Below are 13,449 nucleotides of genomic sequence, written 5' to 3'. Positions count from 1 at the left end.
CTGGACGCCCATAGAGATTCCACGGAAATCAAATTGGGTGATATAACGAAGGAGACAGGCGTGTCGGCTCACGATATCGCAACCGCGATGCAATTACTGGGATTCGTTAGGTCGGTTCATCTGCCCGGAGAAGGGAATTCGAAGGTGGCTGTGGTAGTCGATTGGAGTAAAGTGGACGCTCATATGGCGAAAATACGCAAGAGCTCCCGCATCAAATTAGATCCCGATTGTCTTAGGTGGATACCGTTGCTCACGCAAATTCCAAACCCGTATCAAAGTCCGGAAGAAAGCGGGGACACAAGTTCCGAGTGTTCACCTGTGGTAGAACCCAAGCACGTGTCGACTGCGATCGTCGAGAAGATTCAGAAGGTTAAGATCAAGAAGAAACCGAGAAGCAGGAGGTTGGGACAGAGGAGGTCGTCGCCGTTGAAACAGAAAACTCCGCAGAGGTCTGCCGTGCAGCACCACAAGGATACAGCCGTTTCCTCCCGGGAGGCTGTAAAAGAAACGTCGAAAGCGGTCAGAGAAACGAAAGAATCCGTAAAGGAGAGTCGCAACAGCGTTTCTGTACAGGCGGAGAATGTGATTAAAGAACCGATGGAAACGGAATCAAGGAGTAGCGTTGGGTCAACTCCGAGGAGTTCTCGAGCTGTGGCATCTGCGAGAAGCGCAAATTCGTCGAAATCGGCCACGACGGCGGCAACATCATCTTCGAGCATATCGGTATCCACGTCAGCAACAACGATGGTCGCGGCGACGACTACCACGACTGCTGCGACAACGACGACGGCAACGACGACGATGACGACCACGACGACAACAACCATGTCTAGGCGAAGGATTAGAACAGCCAAGGCATCTCTTGCCGGTGAATTGGTAGCATCTGCTGCAGCTAGCATTACTACCACGGCTACAACCACGACCACACCTTTGCGTAAACGAAAACATTCCGAGAAGACTGAACCCGAGGAAAAGGAGGAAAAGTCCGAAGTTAGTTGTAGAAAGAGAACTCGTGAATCCTTGAGAGAGAAAGAGAAGGAGAGGGAGAGGGAGAAGGAACGAGAGAAGGAGAAAGAAAAATCGAGAGAGCACGACAGGACGAAGGAGAAAGATGTTTCGTTGAAAGATAAGAACAACCTAACCGACGTGGAAACAACGTCATCCTCGTCATCGTCGTCTTCGTCGTCGTCCTCCTCGTCGTCATCGTCGGCCTCGTCTACTTCCAAGTCGAAGCCAGTGGAATCGATATCATCGCCGTTAGTACAAAAACCGGCGAAGAAGCAGTGCAAAGTGGACGATATATTGTTAAAAGTGACCAGTCGACAAACCAAATACTTGCAGACGAAACAGGCGAAGGAAAAGAAAAGTTTGGAACAGAATCTGTGTAACGGAAAAGAAGAGAGGAAGGAAATTGTTAAAAGTTCTTCGGTGTCGAGGCGAGGAAGAGCGAAAGTGGAGAAGGAAAGTTTAAGAATGCCACAATTGAAACCGGAAACTCCCGCAAAAAATCGAGCGGAAAGCCCTGTGATACCTCCACCGTCGTTGTCTCCACTACCAGCCACCACCGAGAAGACCGGTACTCCGGTGACGGCGAGCAAACAGCAATCGTCGTCGTCGTCCTCGTCGTCGTCGTCCTCGTCGTCCTCGTCGTCGTCCTCGTCGTCGTCGTCCTCGTCGTCGTCCTCGTCGTCGTCGTCGTCGTCGTCATCGTCGTCGTCGCCGCCATCCATTTCGCTGTTAGTCCCTGCCGAAAAGGAAAGTAACGATAACGCAGCAGTAGAATCAGCTAAGAACACCAATGACAGCACCACTGCGGTGGCGAAGGCGAAAGCGAAGGCGAAGGCAAAAGCGAAAGCGAAGGCGAAGGTGAAGGTGAAGGCGAAGGCGAAGGCAAAGGCAAAGGCGAAGGCAACAGAGGTAGCCACGTCTGCGAGCCCAGGAGAATACGAGGGAGGAGACGAAGACGAAGGAGAAGAAGAAGTACCTGCACCAAGGCCGAAATCCGTGGCACGGTGTTGTGCTGGCAGTGCCGTTGAAAAACCCGGTTTGAACGAACGAACCGAGAAGACGACGGAAGATAGTGCGCGAGAAAAGGGGGAATTGGAAGACGTTACCGGTAAGCAACAGCCTACTATCCTACAGAAATCGGAATCGTCGGAGCTGCCACGTGTCACTGAGGAACGGAAACGGGGCGGGGAGGAGGATGAGGATGATGAAGAGGACGAAGAGGAAGAGGACGAGGAGGATGACGAAGAGGAGGAGGAGGAGGAAGAGGAGGAGGAGAAGGAGAAGGAGAAGGAGAAGGAGAAGGAGAAGGAGAAAGAGAAGGAACGTGAAACGAGGGAACGGAACGAAGCAGCAACGAAGGGAGGTTGCGGCGGCGACAAACATTCGGAGAGTGAAAAAGCAGCTTGTAGTACGGAAACGTCGAAATTGGTACCTGACCTTTCTTCTTCGTCTAAAGAGGAAGTGGGAGAAATGGAAAAGTTGAAAGCTGTTACTCAGGATATAGATAGCTGTAAAGAAACCGATGCGATTTCCGAAAGGTCGGTGTCAAAGAATTCGAAGGAGATGTCGTCGACGACGAGGCCGACAAAGATTGAAACTTCCCCCGCCGCCGCGATAATGCCTGTGGAAAAGAAAGAGTCGCCCTCTGTTGTAGTTTCGAATCTGGCGTCGCCCGAGACGGAACCGCTGACGCCGCAGGAGAAAGTTTTGTCTGTGATCGAGCATCAACAAGAAACGTCGATCCATCTGCAGCAAACACAAACCGAGGAGTTGAAACAGAATTCACCGGAGAGTGGTAAAACGACGCCCCACCTGGACAATCCGGGCTCTGTGAAACGAACTCCTCCCTCTCAACCGGATTTACCATCTATGGGAGTCTACACACCCGACTCGACCACCAACTCGGTGCACTCGTTGCATTATGGTCAATGCGATTTGGACGTGAGTCAGCTGGGCCTCGAGTCCCCGACGTCGATCGCTAGCGACCTGGCGTCGCAGAACAGCGTCGAGAGGCCACCCAGCGCGTTACCGTCGATGCCATCCTCCGTTACCGTTCCAATTTCCGCAGCTTCCATGCAGATAACAACGCCGCCAGTTAGTTCGGTCGCCGTGAATATATCGCCGCAAGTACCGTACGCCGATTGTTCCATGTCCCAGCAACACGCTCCGTCGACGCACGTCGGCATACATCCGATGCATCAACAGCCACCCCATACGCCGCAACCCCTTCAGCAACCGCGTACGCCACAGTCGCACACCCCTCAGAGTATGCAGACGCAGAGTCCGCAGCCTCTTCCGCAGAGTCACACGCCGCAACCGTTACCTCAGTCACACACTCCGCAGCCACTCTCTCAATCTCACACGCCGCAAAGCATACCGACTCAGAGTCCCCAGCCGATGCCACAAAGTCACACACCGCAACCTCTACCACCGTCCCACACGCCGCAACCGATGCAGTTATCTTTGGCTCAACAAACGCAGAATCAGACTATGGCGCATAGTCAGTCTCAGCAACCACCGCAACAACAACCTCAACAACCATCGGCGCATCAGCATCAGCAGCAGCAGCAGCAACAACAGCAGCAACAGCAACAGCCGCCGCCACCTCCGCCGCAATCGCAGACACAATCTCACAGTAATAAGAGAGCTAGCAGTTCTCAGACGACGCATAGGTCTAGGTCGTCGGCACAACAGAGTAGCAGGTCGCATCGAACCACGCCTCCTACGTCGCACGCTCAAGCCTCGTCTCAGCACACGAGCTCTCACGTAAGTCACACGAGCTCATCCCATGCCAGTCATACGACGGTAGCACACACGACGCACGTACCGCCCCAGTATCAGCAGTCTTCGTCGATGAGCGTACCGCCCGTGCCTCATCCGCATTCTCACACGCATTCTGCTCACTCGCACAACATGGCCGTTATTTCGCAAGGGAACTACATGGCCGTTGCCTCGCAAACCTTTCCCACGCAAAACACCTACGTGATCCAACATCGAAGCAGCAGATCCGGCGCACCTACGCCCTGCACCACAGCCACCAACTTTTACATCCAAACGAGCGCGATGCCGCCTCATTCGCACACACCTGCGCCTTCTTTGTCAGCCTCCGGAAACCACCAAACCACCAACTCGTGCAGCCTGGCAAAGCTGCAGCAATTGACCAACGGTCTGGAGATGATACCACCTACTCCGCCGCCTGCGATGAACCTGACGCCACCGCCTCCGATTCCGCACACTATGACACCGCCGCAGACCTCGAGGCAGTTGCCGACACCGCCTCAAGTACCTCTTGGCTATGCGAAGAATTATTACAACGTGAACACCGTTCCACCGACAACTCCCGGCCCGCCTAGCAGATCGACCTCCAGGTCTTCCGCGAACGCGAACATGGCCTCTTTGACCCAACCGTATCCAAGCGAGAGCCTCTATCGGCAGACTCTCGATCCGGCAAGTACCTGTCCGCAAATGCAGAGCGCCGCCAGCAGGGTCAGCCCTAACGTGGCGTTGAACACGAATCTCATGGCTCAGTACGGTTACCGGGTGGCACAGCCTGCCACCGGTTATATGAATCAAGCAGCTCAACTTGGTGGCTTCATGAATCAAGCCAGCCAATTGCCCGTCGGAGTCGTAAACGTACCTGCACCGTACCCTCAAGACCCTCACCAGCAGAATCCGGCCGCGGTCTACACTACCTATCACGGTTACATAAACGGAGGTCTCATGCAGCCCCTAAATAGTTCGATGAGGCCGCGTTAGCAGCAGGCCCACTCACCTAAGCGCACACTCTCTTAAACCACGGGCACCATCGTCGTTTAAACGTTGGACACACACACACACACACACGAGTTAATGCTCTCTTCGATACCGAGTCCTGTAATGCGTCACGTACTCGGACCTTTTCTACTTTCTTGCATTCGCTTCCATTCGTTTCTCCTTTTCGCGAGCGTGCGTGAACAACAGGCCTTTCAGCTTTTCCTTCTAACCAACTGCTGTCGTCGTCTCCTTTCGCGTTACCTTAAACACACCTCCTCTCTTCTCTCTTGCTCATCCCCTTCTGATTACCACCCTCCTCCTTGTCTTTATACGCAGTTAGACGTTATGTACGCAGCCAGAGTCCATGAAAGTAGAAAATAACGGAAGTGTTTGCATCGTAAGAATCAAGAAGAGCTCGTGTTAAACGGATTCTCAACTTGTTGAGTGTATGCCCAAACGAATGTGAGTAGTATGCAGATTTTGTGTGTGCGTCTGCGTATGTGTGCGTATATAATGAGAGCCTTGCGTGATTACCAGGGACGAAGGGGTGTACGTACGTGTACGTACCAAGTACAATGTTGCGGTATCGAATGAGCGAAAGGCGATATTCGGGCTCGTAATTTGTGCATTTAAAGTGACGACCCACTAACTCGAATGTCGATCGATCGATACACGTGTGGGTGTTTGTGTTCGCCGTGTGGCGGTGTGTGCATGCGTGCTTGCGTGTGAAGGTGCACGCGCGAATGAAGGCATGTGTGCATGCAATGTATGTATGTATATAATAATCTATCACTCCTTCGATCCACGATCGACAAAATGGATACCTATTTTTAGTAGGGCATTCCCTCCCAAAACTGCAACGGTGTTATGTTTTGTGTATTATAGTATATATATATACACTATACGTATATGGTTATATGTATATGTATATATATGTACTACACATAAATACTTACAAAGAATATTCTGTTTGATATTATCGATTGTTGAACGTTGTTGTTTACGTTTTCTTCGAGGCACGCTGTACTTTACTGTATCATAAAATACTTATACTACTATTATAATAATTATAATTGTACTATTGCAAATTAATTATTATCATCGTCAACGGGATAATCGTCGTCGACTCGTTCGTTCTCATTGACCGGTAATCGTCGTTTTTATCATCGGTGTTAACACGACGTTTCTCGTTTATGACCTCCTCATACGATATCATTCTTGTCTACGTCATCTTCGTCGACATTATCATATTTCTTATTACCGCTACCGCTGCTGTTACTATTACTACACCACAGCTATTGCTATTATTACCACTATTATTATTATTTTGTTTATTTCTACTACTACTACTACTACTACCACTACCACTACCACTACTACTACTACTACTACTACTACTACTACTACTACTACTACTACTACTACTACTACTACTACTACTACTACTGCTACTACTACTACTACTACTACTACTGCTACTACTACTACTACTACTACTACTGCTACTACTACTACTACTACTACTACTACTACTACTACTACTACTACTACTACTACTACTACTACTACTACTACTACTACTACTACTACTGCTACTACTACTGCTACTACTGCTACTCCTACTGCTACTACTGCTACTACTACTACTACTACTACTACTTCTACTACTGCTACTACTACTACTGCTACTACTACTACTGCTACTACTACTACTACTGCTATTATTATTATTATTATTATCATTCTGATCTTCATCATCGTCTTCGTTATCGTCATCATCATCGTCATCCCCATTTTCATTCTCATCCCCATCCTCGTCATCGTCATCGCTACTATTATTATTACCATTATAATTATTACTACTTTTATTAATATTATTATTATTGTTGTTGTTCTGTCATCGTCATCACAATCACCACCCTCATCGTCGTTGTCGTCGTCGTCATCATCCACGTCACGATATATAGTTACATTTCACTCAGTCCCAATGCCTTGTAGTGTACGCACACACTCATCCATCCACAGACACGCGCGCGCGCGCATACACACACCTCGTTCGTTACATTCATTCGTTACTCTCTATTGTACGTAATGTTTTTATTATCTATTATTGAGCGAGAGGGCACGTACGCTAGTTTCGAGAAGAATTATAACTGCGTAAAGAGCTCTTCCACGGAGCGTCGCGAAAGTTACGCTGAAATTATTTTTTGTATCGAATTAGAAGAGGAGGGGCGAGAACTTCATTCCTTCAACCTCTTTGTGGGAAATTTAAAATGGTGCTCGTTCGTGTACGTTCTATTGTAATTTCCCTCTTGTGCACGACGCTTCGGGGAATGGTCACGAACAAATAATATATTTATAGTACGTTACGAATTTAATTTTTTCAGACGAGACTATAAGAGCGAGAGGCAAGGAGTTGCCTAGTTTTTAGCGTAATTCTTGAAGGATAACAAAAAAAAAAAAAAGAAAGGTCATTGATAGTGTAAAAATATATCAATATTTATTGTACATAGAGCTAAAAAAAAAAAACTACTAACAAATAAAAAGGAATAAAAAATTATGGCTTTTCAGACATATTTTACAGGAATGTGAAAGCAACGTAAGAACTTGCAACGAAAACGTGTACTATTTATGAGTGTAGTGTTCGGTGTAGCAGCAGCACGCGTTCACTGATCAAATTTCTTTCGACTCTTTTCCTCCGTGGTTCCCCGTACAGACGTTTCTTCTTCTTCTTCCTTTCTCAGTATCTTCTTCTGACAACGAATAAAAGATTATATGTACTTGGACGATGAACAAGCAAAGTTCGAAGCCGTTGTAAATTTGTGTTGCAGACACGCAATTACCTCGACTTTCGTCTCCTTTTTTGTTCTTCTCGCCTTTTTCTCTCGGCGTTTGCCAAGTCTATGTATTTCTTTCTTTGCTCTGGAGTCATTTGGGCCCATAATTTCCCAGCCGATCGTGCAATCACAGTTACGTGTTCTTTAGGCTTTTTACTACGTAACCGCAAAAAGAAGATGATAAACGGATTAGTCGCCCGATATTTTATTATTTCCTTTCCATTGGCTCGCTGTTCACAGCCGTTCACGGCTCTCTTATTCTTTCCGGGACGGTCATCTACGCTACCCAAAGGTGAAAGGTACAAAAGGTACGCTTTTATGTATTATCTTTGATAGTTGCGACGAAAAGGAGTCCACCTTCGAAACGGACACCTCGTCGGATACATCATCGGCAAACGAGAGAGAGAGAGAGAGAGAGAGAGAGAGAGAGAGAGAGAGATATCTTTGCGGAGGCTGCGGGCACCCGGCCTCAATGTGATCTTTCGACGAGATATTATAATACCAGGGGAATCGCCGCACAGAGTCCTGCCGCGTGCCGCATTACTTGACAATTTTTTTTACCAATACTTTTTTTTTCTCGCCAAAACCTGAAGTTGAAGCGATATCGACAATGAAAACAGAAAATAGATCTTCCTTTGTTTCTTTGTAAAAACAAAGACGAGCCGGTTAAAATTCAAATACTTGGAATACAAATGATCTTGTCACCAGGCTAGGAGGAAAAAAACACCGATCAATTTTCAGATTATCTGAATTTATATTTACTAGTTTTCTATCGTCGAATATGTCAAACAGTCTTTGTATTCTCTATCGATACAATTTCTTTCTCAGAAACTTTCAACTTCTTCTCACGAATATACGCGAGGTAGTACGTAAATACATACAAACAGACCGGTATAAAATCGCGCGATTAATAATCAATCGTCAGAGATTCACAAACGGAAACGTGTGCCTGAAACACCTTTCGTTTAATTACAGTCCTTTGATTCTTCTTATAATTCTCCGCCAGCTTGAGCAGCTTTTTTCGGCTTCTTATTCTTATTCCACTTATCTCCGCAATAACAAGCCTCCTTTTGTGCGTCGATATAACTCTTGCATCCTAAAGCAGTCGTACCCGTGAAAAGCATTTTCGCCGCAGCTTTACACGTATTCATTATGGCGGATGATTGATACCCGTCGCAATATCTATACAAGCATCTCTTAAACTCCAAATCACATTTCTCCTTATCAGAGTTGCAAGTATCGTAACAGATGTCATGGGCGTCGCAACATTTTGTCATTTCTGCGAGTGGCAGGTACTCTTGATTTATCTGAAATCATCAAGTCCAAGATGAAATCCACATGTCGCTTTGTGATTATCGACAAGCAAACATTTGCCTACTTCGATTCCCAGAGAACCGCATCCGTTACTTTGCGCCTTATGATTCCAATCCGGTTTCGGCGTTATTCCTGAAATCGTCACAAAGTATTTTCACATCGCAAACTTATCAATTCTACCGCGACCAATTAGATTTAACCACGTCGGAAATATGTACATATATACGCGCTAGCTACTTTTTCACATAGGTCTAATCTATACATTCTGTATAGATATGTATGTGTGTGCATTTTACTTCCGCTAATTGTTCTACTCCCCGTAACACAATATTTTTTCCTCTTTCTTTCCCATCGCTTGCAATCATGCAAGTTGCATAATCCACCGAAATAGCTAAGAAAAGTTAGATGCACCAAGTGTATTATGACGTTATCCTATCGTATCGTATCAAAGTGTTTGTCCATCAGTACCGCGTGAAGTAGCTTTAACACTGCAAGTATAGCGATTACACTACGTATAGGTTAAGTACGTACCTCCTGGACATTGAAAAACACAGTTTTCTTCCACTGCTGCGTCAAATACCTCGTGTATGTCCTTAATTTTTCTAGCTACAGTGATTGCATTTTCAAATAAATCTTGAAATACCGATTCTGCTGATAATACAGCGTCCCTTAAGTTGGATAGTAAACCAGCTCCATAGCCTGACCACGCGTAAGCGAGGAAAGTCAAAACGTAAATTAAAGCTTTTCGATATTGGGAAAGATCCATTTTCATATGCCCACGATAAAACCACTACTGGTGTACACTGTTTCTTCCACTGATCTGTCTCTGCGTATTTTTAGGTAAATTGACTCACATAGAGGTACGCTCGATTGTAGTTATGTACGTGGTGACGAACGATGAAATAGTTCTCGCAATATATTTTCGTTATAATTGGCATATAGAGGTATGCACGCGCATACGCCGATTTCAATGAAAATAAAAAATAAATCGTCTCCTACGAAAATTCGAAATAACTGGTTTATTTTTTAATCCATCCAGTAATTAATTGCCATCGTACAATTATTTACCCATTACAATTATTATGGGAATGCTAGTGATTATTCAAAATCTTCGTTGTTTAAGCAATAATTTTTATTAATTCGATACAAGGGACCAATAAATAATGTAGAATCTTGTGATACAGAATTGACAGAGGTAGCATATTAAAATTTCTTTTCCAACTCTCCATTGTCGTACAATTTCTTCACGTCTGTCCCACCTCCTAGGCACACTCCTTTTACAAACACTCTGGGTACTGTTCTGGCACCTGTCATTTCACCCAATATAGTTTGGATCTTATCGCCATCCTCTCTCTCATCCAGCTCGATAGCTATATATTTTTTATGCAAATTATCAAACACCTGGAACACATGACAGATTATGTAAAGTAATAGAAATTGTATAGTTGTATGGGTTGAAGCTACTCTACCGTTACCTGTTTAGCCATTTTACAATAAGGACATTTTGTTTTAGAAAATATCACTACACTGTTTGACGCAATCAGCTGATTAATTTCCTCTTTCGACATAGACATGATTTCTTCGGGTGCTTCCGCTATGCTGCAAACTAAATTAAACATGTTAAATTAACGAGGATTGTTAATGTTATAGAACAATGATACCTGTGCTTTAATTCCGATGTCAATGGATCATTGAAAACGCATAATTTCTCTTCGTGCACGTTATTAACATTTCCATGAAATTAACGATTATTGGGGTACTTTTAACCACCTGTCTCATAATTTTTCTCCTCGACTGCTGAAGCCGGACCGTTTCCGACAATTATTTTCGACATGCCACTGATTAAAGCTGAAGAAATTGTATACATGTTGCTTTGAAATTTTCGATTCAAAAAGTAATACATATTTGACGTTTTGACTGACGTAAATTTTTCTTTTCGACGTTGTTCGTTGTATATTACGAACAAAAGACTATCGCGAAAGAAATCGATTTTTCTCGCAGAATATTTAAACGCAAATTCTACGGTTTACAAGTAAACATTATGCGTTGATTATATATTATTTTGCTTGAAAATGGATTTGATGAATAAATATTAAGAATACATTAATGTACCAATGACACGAAACGTGTCAGTGGGGAAACTAACGTACCACACTTTTATTTTTCGAAGTACAAAAACGACTTGCTACATTATGTAATACATACACTTATATATATATATATGTATATGAATTATCTGTTCCCCTTTTTAAATAATTTGTCTAATCCACTTACTGTAAGTGGCAAAATAGAGAAAGCTGCTTCGTCTATAACCTGATGATGTGTCCACTGGAAACTTAAGCTTTATACTTATGTTGTACAATCTGCTAATCTAGAATTCCACGCTGTGATACGTTTAACGTGATGAAATCTTACGAGATATGACATTAAACTTGTAGTTTCTTAACGTTTTAAAACAAATTGGAAAGTTTATCAACAATAGAATTATTCAACAGAATGTCGAGATTGAATTAAAGTACATATATGATCGATTTGTGGAAGTGTGTGTATTTAAATATATATATGTACATATATATTTGAAAATTCAATTGTCGAACTGTGAAAAAATTTCCGAGTTTAATCGGATATTGCAATATCGAAGTAACATGATAATGCTGATAAGCAGTGTAAGTATTTTTGTTGAAAAATGATTTGTCCATCTGTATTATACATGTTCGTGACTTTTAATTTGTGCACCAGATGGCACATTCTGAGATGACGAAAATACACAATCAGCTTGTGAACGTCTATTTGAATTGAAAATTCAATGACTATCGTGTTGGAAGTGTTCCCTTGACACTTGACGTTACGGATTATCGAATAATTTTTAAGGTTTCCTCGGAATAAAGATGGTGTAAAGGACAAGTGTTTTAAAAAAGATGGGCAGAATCGAGAAAATGGCCTATCCAGCAGGCGGCTTATACGTCGTCGAGGGTGAAGTGTGCCTTCTGGTAACGGCTATGCGACGAGGAGGTGCTCGATGGTCTTCCTCACAGTTACTTCTATTTATGGTAAAACATATGTTTCAATTTGAAAAGTGACAGCCCTTGGTCTGCTAATTACCTATTACGTTAATACATGTCATTATCACGTGGATTTATTTTGGTCGTTATCAGATCAAATATATATATATATAGAGAGAGAGAGAGAGAGAGAGAGAGAGAGTTATGTTTGAATAAATGTTAAAGCGATTTAACACAATTAATTGCATTTAAATTTTTATGTTTATTTTTAAGGATGACGATCAGGATGCTCTTATAAAAGGATTGTTCAGTTTGAAAGAGGCACTGAACGAAGCAAAAGATTTATCTTGCTTAGAACCAGGAGTGTTTCTGGCTCCCTTTCTGGAAATTATCAGGTCAGAGGAAACAACTGGGCCTGTTACAAGTCTTGCACTATCAGCTGTTAATAAAATGATATCTTATGGTTTAGTAGGTCTGTACAGCATCTTAGTTGTTGACATATTTATCTTGTTACTACTTTTGTCAACATATGAAACCTATTTTCACAGAATCCGATCATCCTGCAATAGCACAATGTGTAGAGGCTATCGCAGATGCTGTTACGCACGCAAGGTTTGTCGGGACTGATGCATCAGGAGATGGAGTTGTTTTAATGAGAATACTTCAGGTTTTGAGGGCTCTTATGTTATCACCAGCTGGAGATTATCTTTCGAACGAAAGTATCTGTGAAATTATGCTGAGTTGCTTTAGAATATGCTTCGAAACACGTCTGAGTGGTATGAATTTTGAATGTATTTATATTCCTCTTTATTTCAGCAATTTATTAATTTTAACAAGGTTTCTTGGATCGCAGAATTATTGAGAAGAACGGCGGAACACTGTTTGAGAGATATGGTGCAGCATCTTTTCACTCGATTACCGCAATTTGCAGATGATACAAGGGTCTTATCGAATATGAAGGTGAGTTGTTGGAAGGTATCAGAGGATAAGTTAGAAATTGGAATAGGATAAGTTTCTAATACTCTGTTTTTAATACTTTTTTGGTAGAAAATGAGAGCGAATAGTATGGAAAATACTCGAAGTAAAAACCGAAGAAATAAAAGTTATTCTAAGCAGAAGATAAAAGTGAATACCGATAGTGTAGGCGATACGGAAAGTCAAGTTGTTAGTCCAACGGAAAGAGCCAGATCGAGTAATTTGGTAACACCTGTTAGCGTTGCAGGAAATATTGTTGATATGCAAGGTTCTTTAGATCATGGAGGTGTTGAAAAAGCAGAGGAAGAAAAAAAGGATAGCAAGGATAATAGTGGGAAAGATGTAAATGAGACGAGCGGAACCATCAAGCCGGAAGACGAATCGGATGTAAAGAGGAAAAAGGAGGATCCGAAGAATACGAAAGAATGTTGTAAAGGAAATAACAATGAAACGACGGATAAGAGAAAGATTGTGAGTGAAACAGAGCATGTTTCAAAGAAGGAAGAAACGAATGAAGAAAATGAAAGAAAGAAAGTAACAACTCTATCTAAAGGAGAAAA

General features: G+C 43.4%; 4 protein-coding genes across 8 annotated transcripts in view; 2 read left to right on the top strand and 2 right to left on the bottom strand.

Annotated features, from left to right (window-relative positions):
* The window catches only part of LOC108579510 (histone acetyltransferase KAT6A-like), a 16,224-nt gene extending 10,801 nt beyond the window's left edge, over positions 1-5,423 (top strand). The window contains 1 exon segment of the mRNA XM_017943054.1: positions 1-5,423. This exon segment is cut by the window's left edge and continues 26 nt beyond it. Coding sequence (XP_017798543.1) covers positions 1-4,764 — 4,764 coding nt within the window. The 3' untranslated portion in view covers positions 4,765-5,423.
* A 3,155-nt stretch (positions 5,424-8,578) lies between these two features.
* Positions 8,579-9,743, bottom strand: LOC108579641 (group XIIA secretory phospholipase A2). The gene is made up of 3 exons (XM_017943227.1): positions 9,444-9,743; positions 8,977-9,044; positions 8,579-8,905 (listed from the first exon to the last, which is right to left on the bottom strand). Exons 1-3 carry the CDS (start codon positions 9,682-9,684, stop codon positions 8,588-8,590), a joined length of 627 nt encoding a protein of 208 aa, XP_017798716.1. The 5' UTR covers positions 9,685-9,743; the 3' UTR covers positions 8,579-8,587.
* A 313-nt stretch (positions 9,744-10,056) lies between these two features.
* Positions 10,057-11,408, bottom strand: LOC108579629 (glutaredoxin-C4-like). Of its 5 annotated transcripts, none has more exons than XM_017943212.1 (4): positions 11,187-11,408; positions 10,574-10,760; positions 10,388-10,518; positions 10,066-10,313 (listed from the first exon to the last, which is right to left on the bottom strand). In XM_017943212.1, exons 3-4 carry the CDS (start codon positions 10,484-10,486, stop codon positions 10,116-10,118), a joined length of 297 nt encoding a protein of 98 aa, XP_017798701.1. In that variant the 5' UTR covers positions 10,487-10,518; positions 10,574-10,760; positions 11,187-11,408; the 3' UTR covers positions 10,066-10,115. The 5 variants fall into 5 exon arrangements, with proteins under 5 accessions (XP_017798704.1, XP_017798703.1, XP_017798701.1 ...); XM_017943210.1 differs by lacking the exon at positions 11,187-11,408 and adding an exon at positions 11,063-11,165; XM_017943215.1 differs by lacking the exon at positions 10,574-10,760 and having other exon boundaries at positions 10,057-10,313.
* Positions 11,409-11,676: 268 nt separating this feature from the next.
* LOC108579706 (Golgi-specific brefeldin A-resistance guanine nucleotide exchange factor 1) overlaps positions 11,677-13,449 on the top strand; it is a 7,475-nt gene continuing 5,702 nt past the window's right edge. The window contains 5 exon segments of the mRNA XM_017943299.1: positions 11,677-11,962; positions 12,188-12,386; positions 12,463-12,690; positions 12,768-12,874; positions 12,962-13,449. The exon segment at positions 12,962-13,449 is cut by the window's right edge and continues 469 nt beyond it. Coding sequence (XP_017798788.1) covers positions 11,831-11,962; positions 12,188-12,386; positions 12,463-12,690; positions 12,768-12,874; positions 12,962-13,449 — 1,154 coding nt within the window. The 5' untranslated portion in view covers positions 11,677-11,830.

The sequence above is a fragment of the Habropoda laboriosa genome, unplaced genomic scaffold, assembly GCF_001263275.1.
Source record: "Habropoda laboriosa isolate 0110345459 unplaced genomic scaffold, ASM126327v1 scaffold33, whole genome shotgun sequence".
Taxonomy (NCBI): domain Eukaryota; kingdom Metazoa; phylum Arthropoda; class Insecta; order Hymenoptera; family Apidae; genus Habropoda; species Habropoda laboriosa.
Note: the sequence above shows the minus strand (reverse complement) of the source record. Positions and strands in the feature narration are given on the sequence as shown.

Excerpts from the sequence above, each read along its gene's own strand:
- LOC108579641 (XM_017943227.1), bottom strand. The coding sequence starts at position 9,684 with ATGAAAATGGATCTTTCCCAATATCGAAAAGCTTTAATTTACGTTTTG. Across the intron at positions 9,045-9,443 it reads TGTTTTTCAATGTCCAGGAG|GAATAACGCCGAAACCGGAT; the intron begins GTACGTACTTAA and ends TGACGATTTCAG. Across the intron at positions 8,906-8,976 it reads GCGGTTCTCTGGGAATCGAA|ATAAATCAAGAGTACCTGCC; the intron begins GTAGGCAAATGT and ends TGATGATTTCAG.
- LOC108579629 (XM_017943215.1), bottom strand. The coding sequence starts at position 10,486 with ATGTCTATGTCGAAAGAGGAAATTAATCAGCTGATTGCGTCAAACAGT. Across the intron at positions 10,314-10,387 it reads ATTGTAAAATGGCTAAACAG|GTGTTTGATAATTTGCATAA; the intron begins GTAACGGTAGAG and ends CATGTGTTCCAG.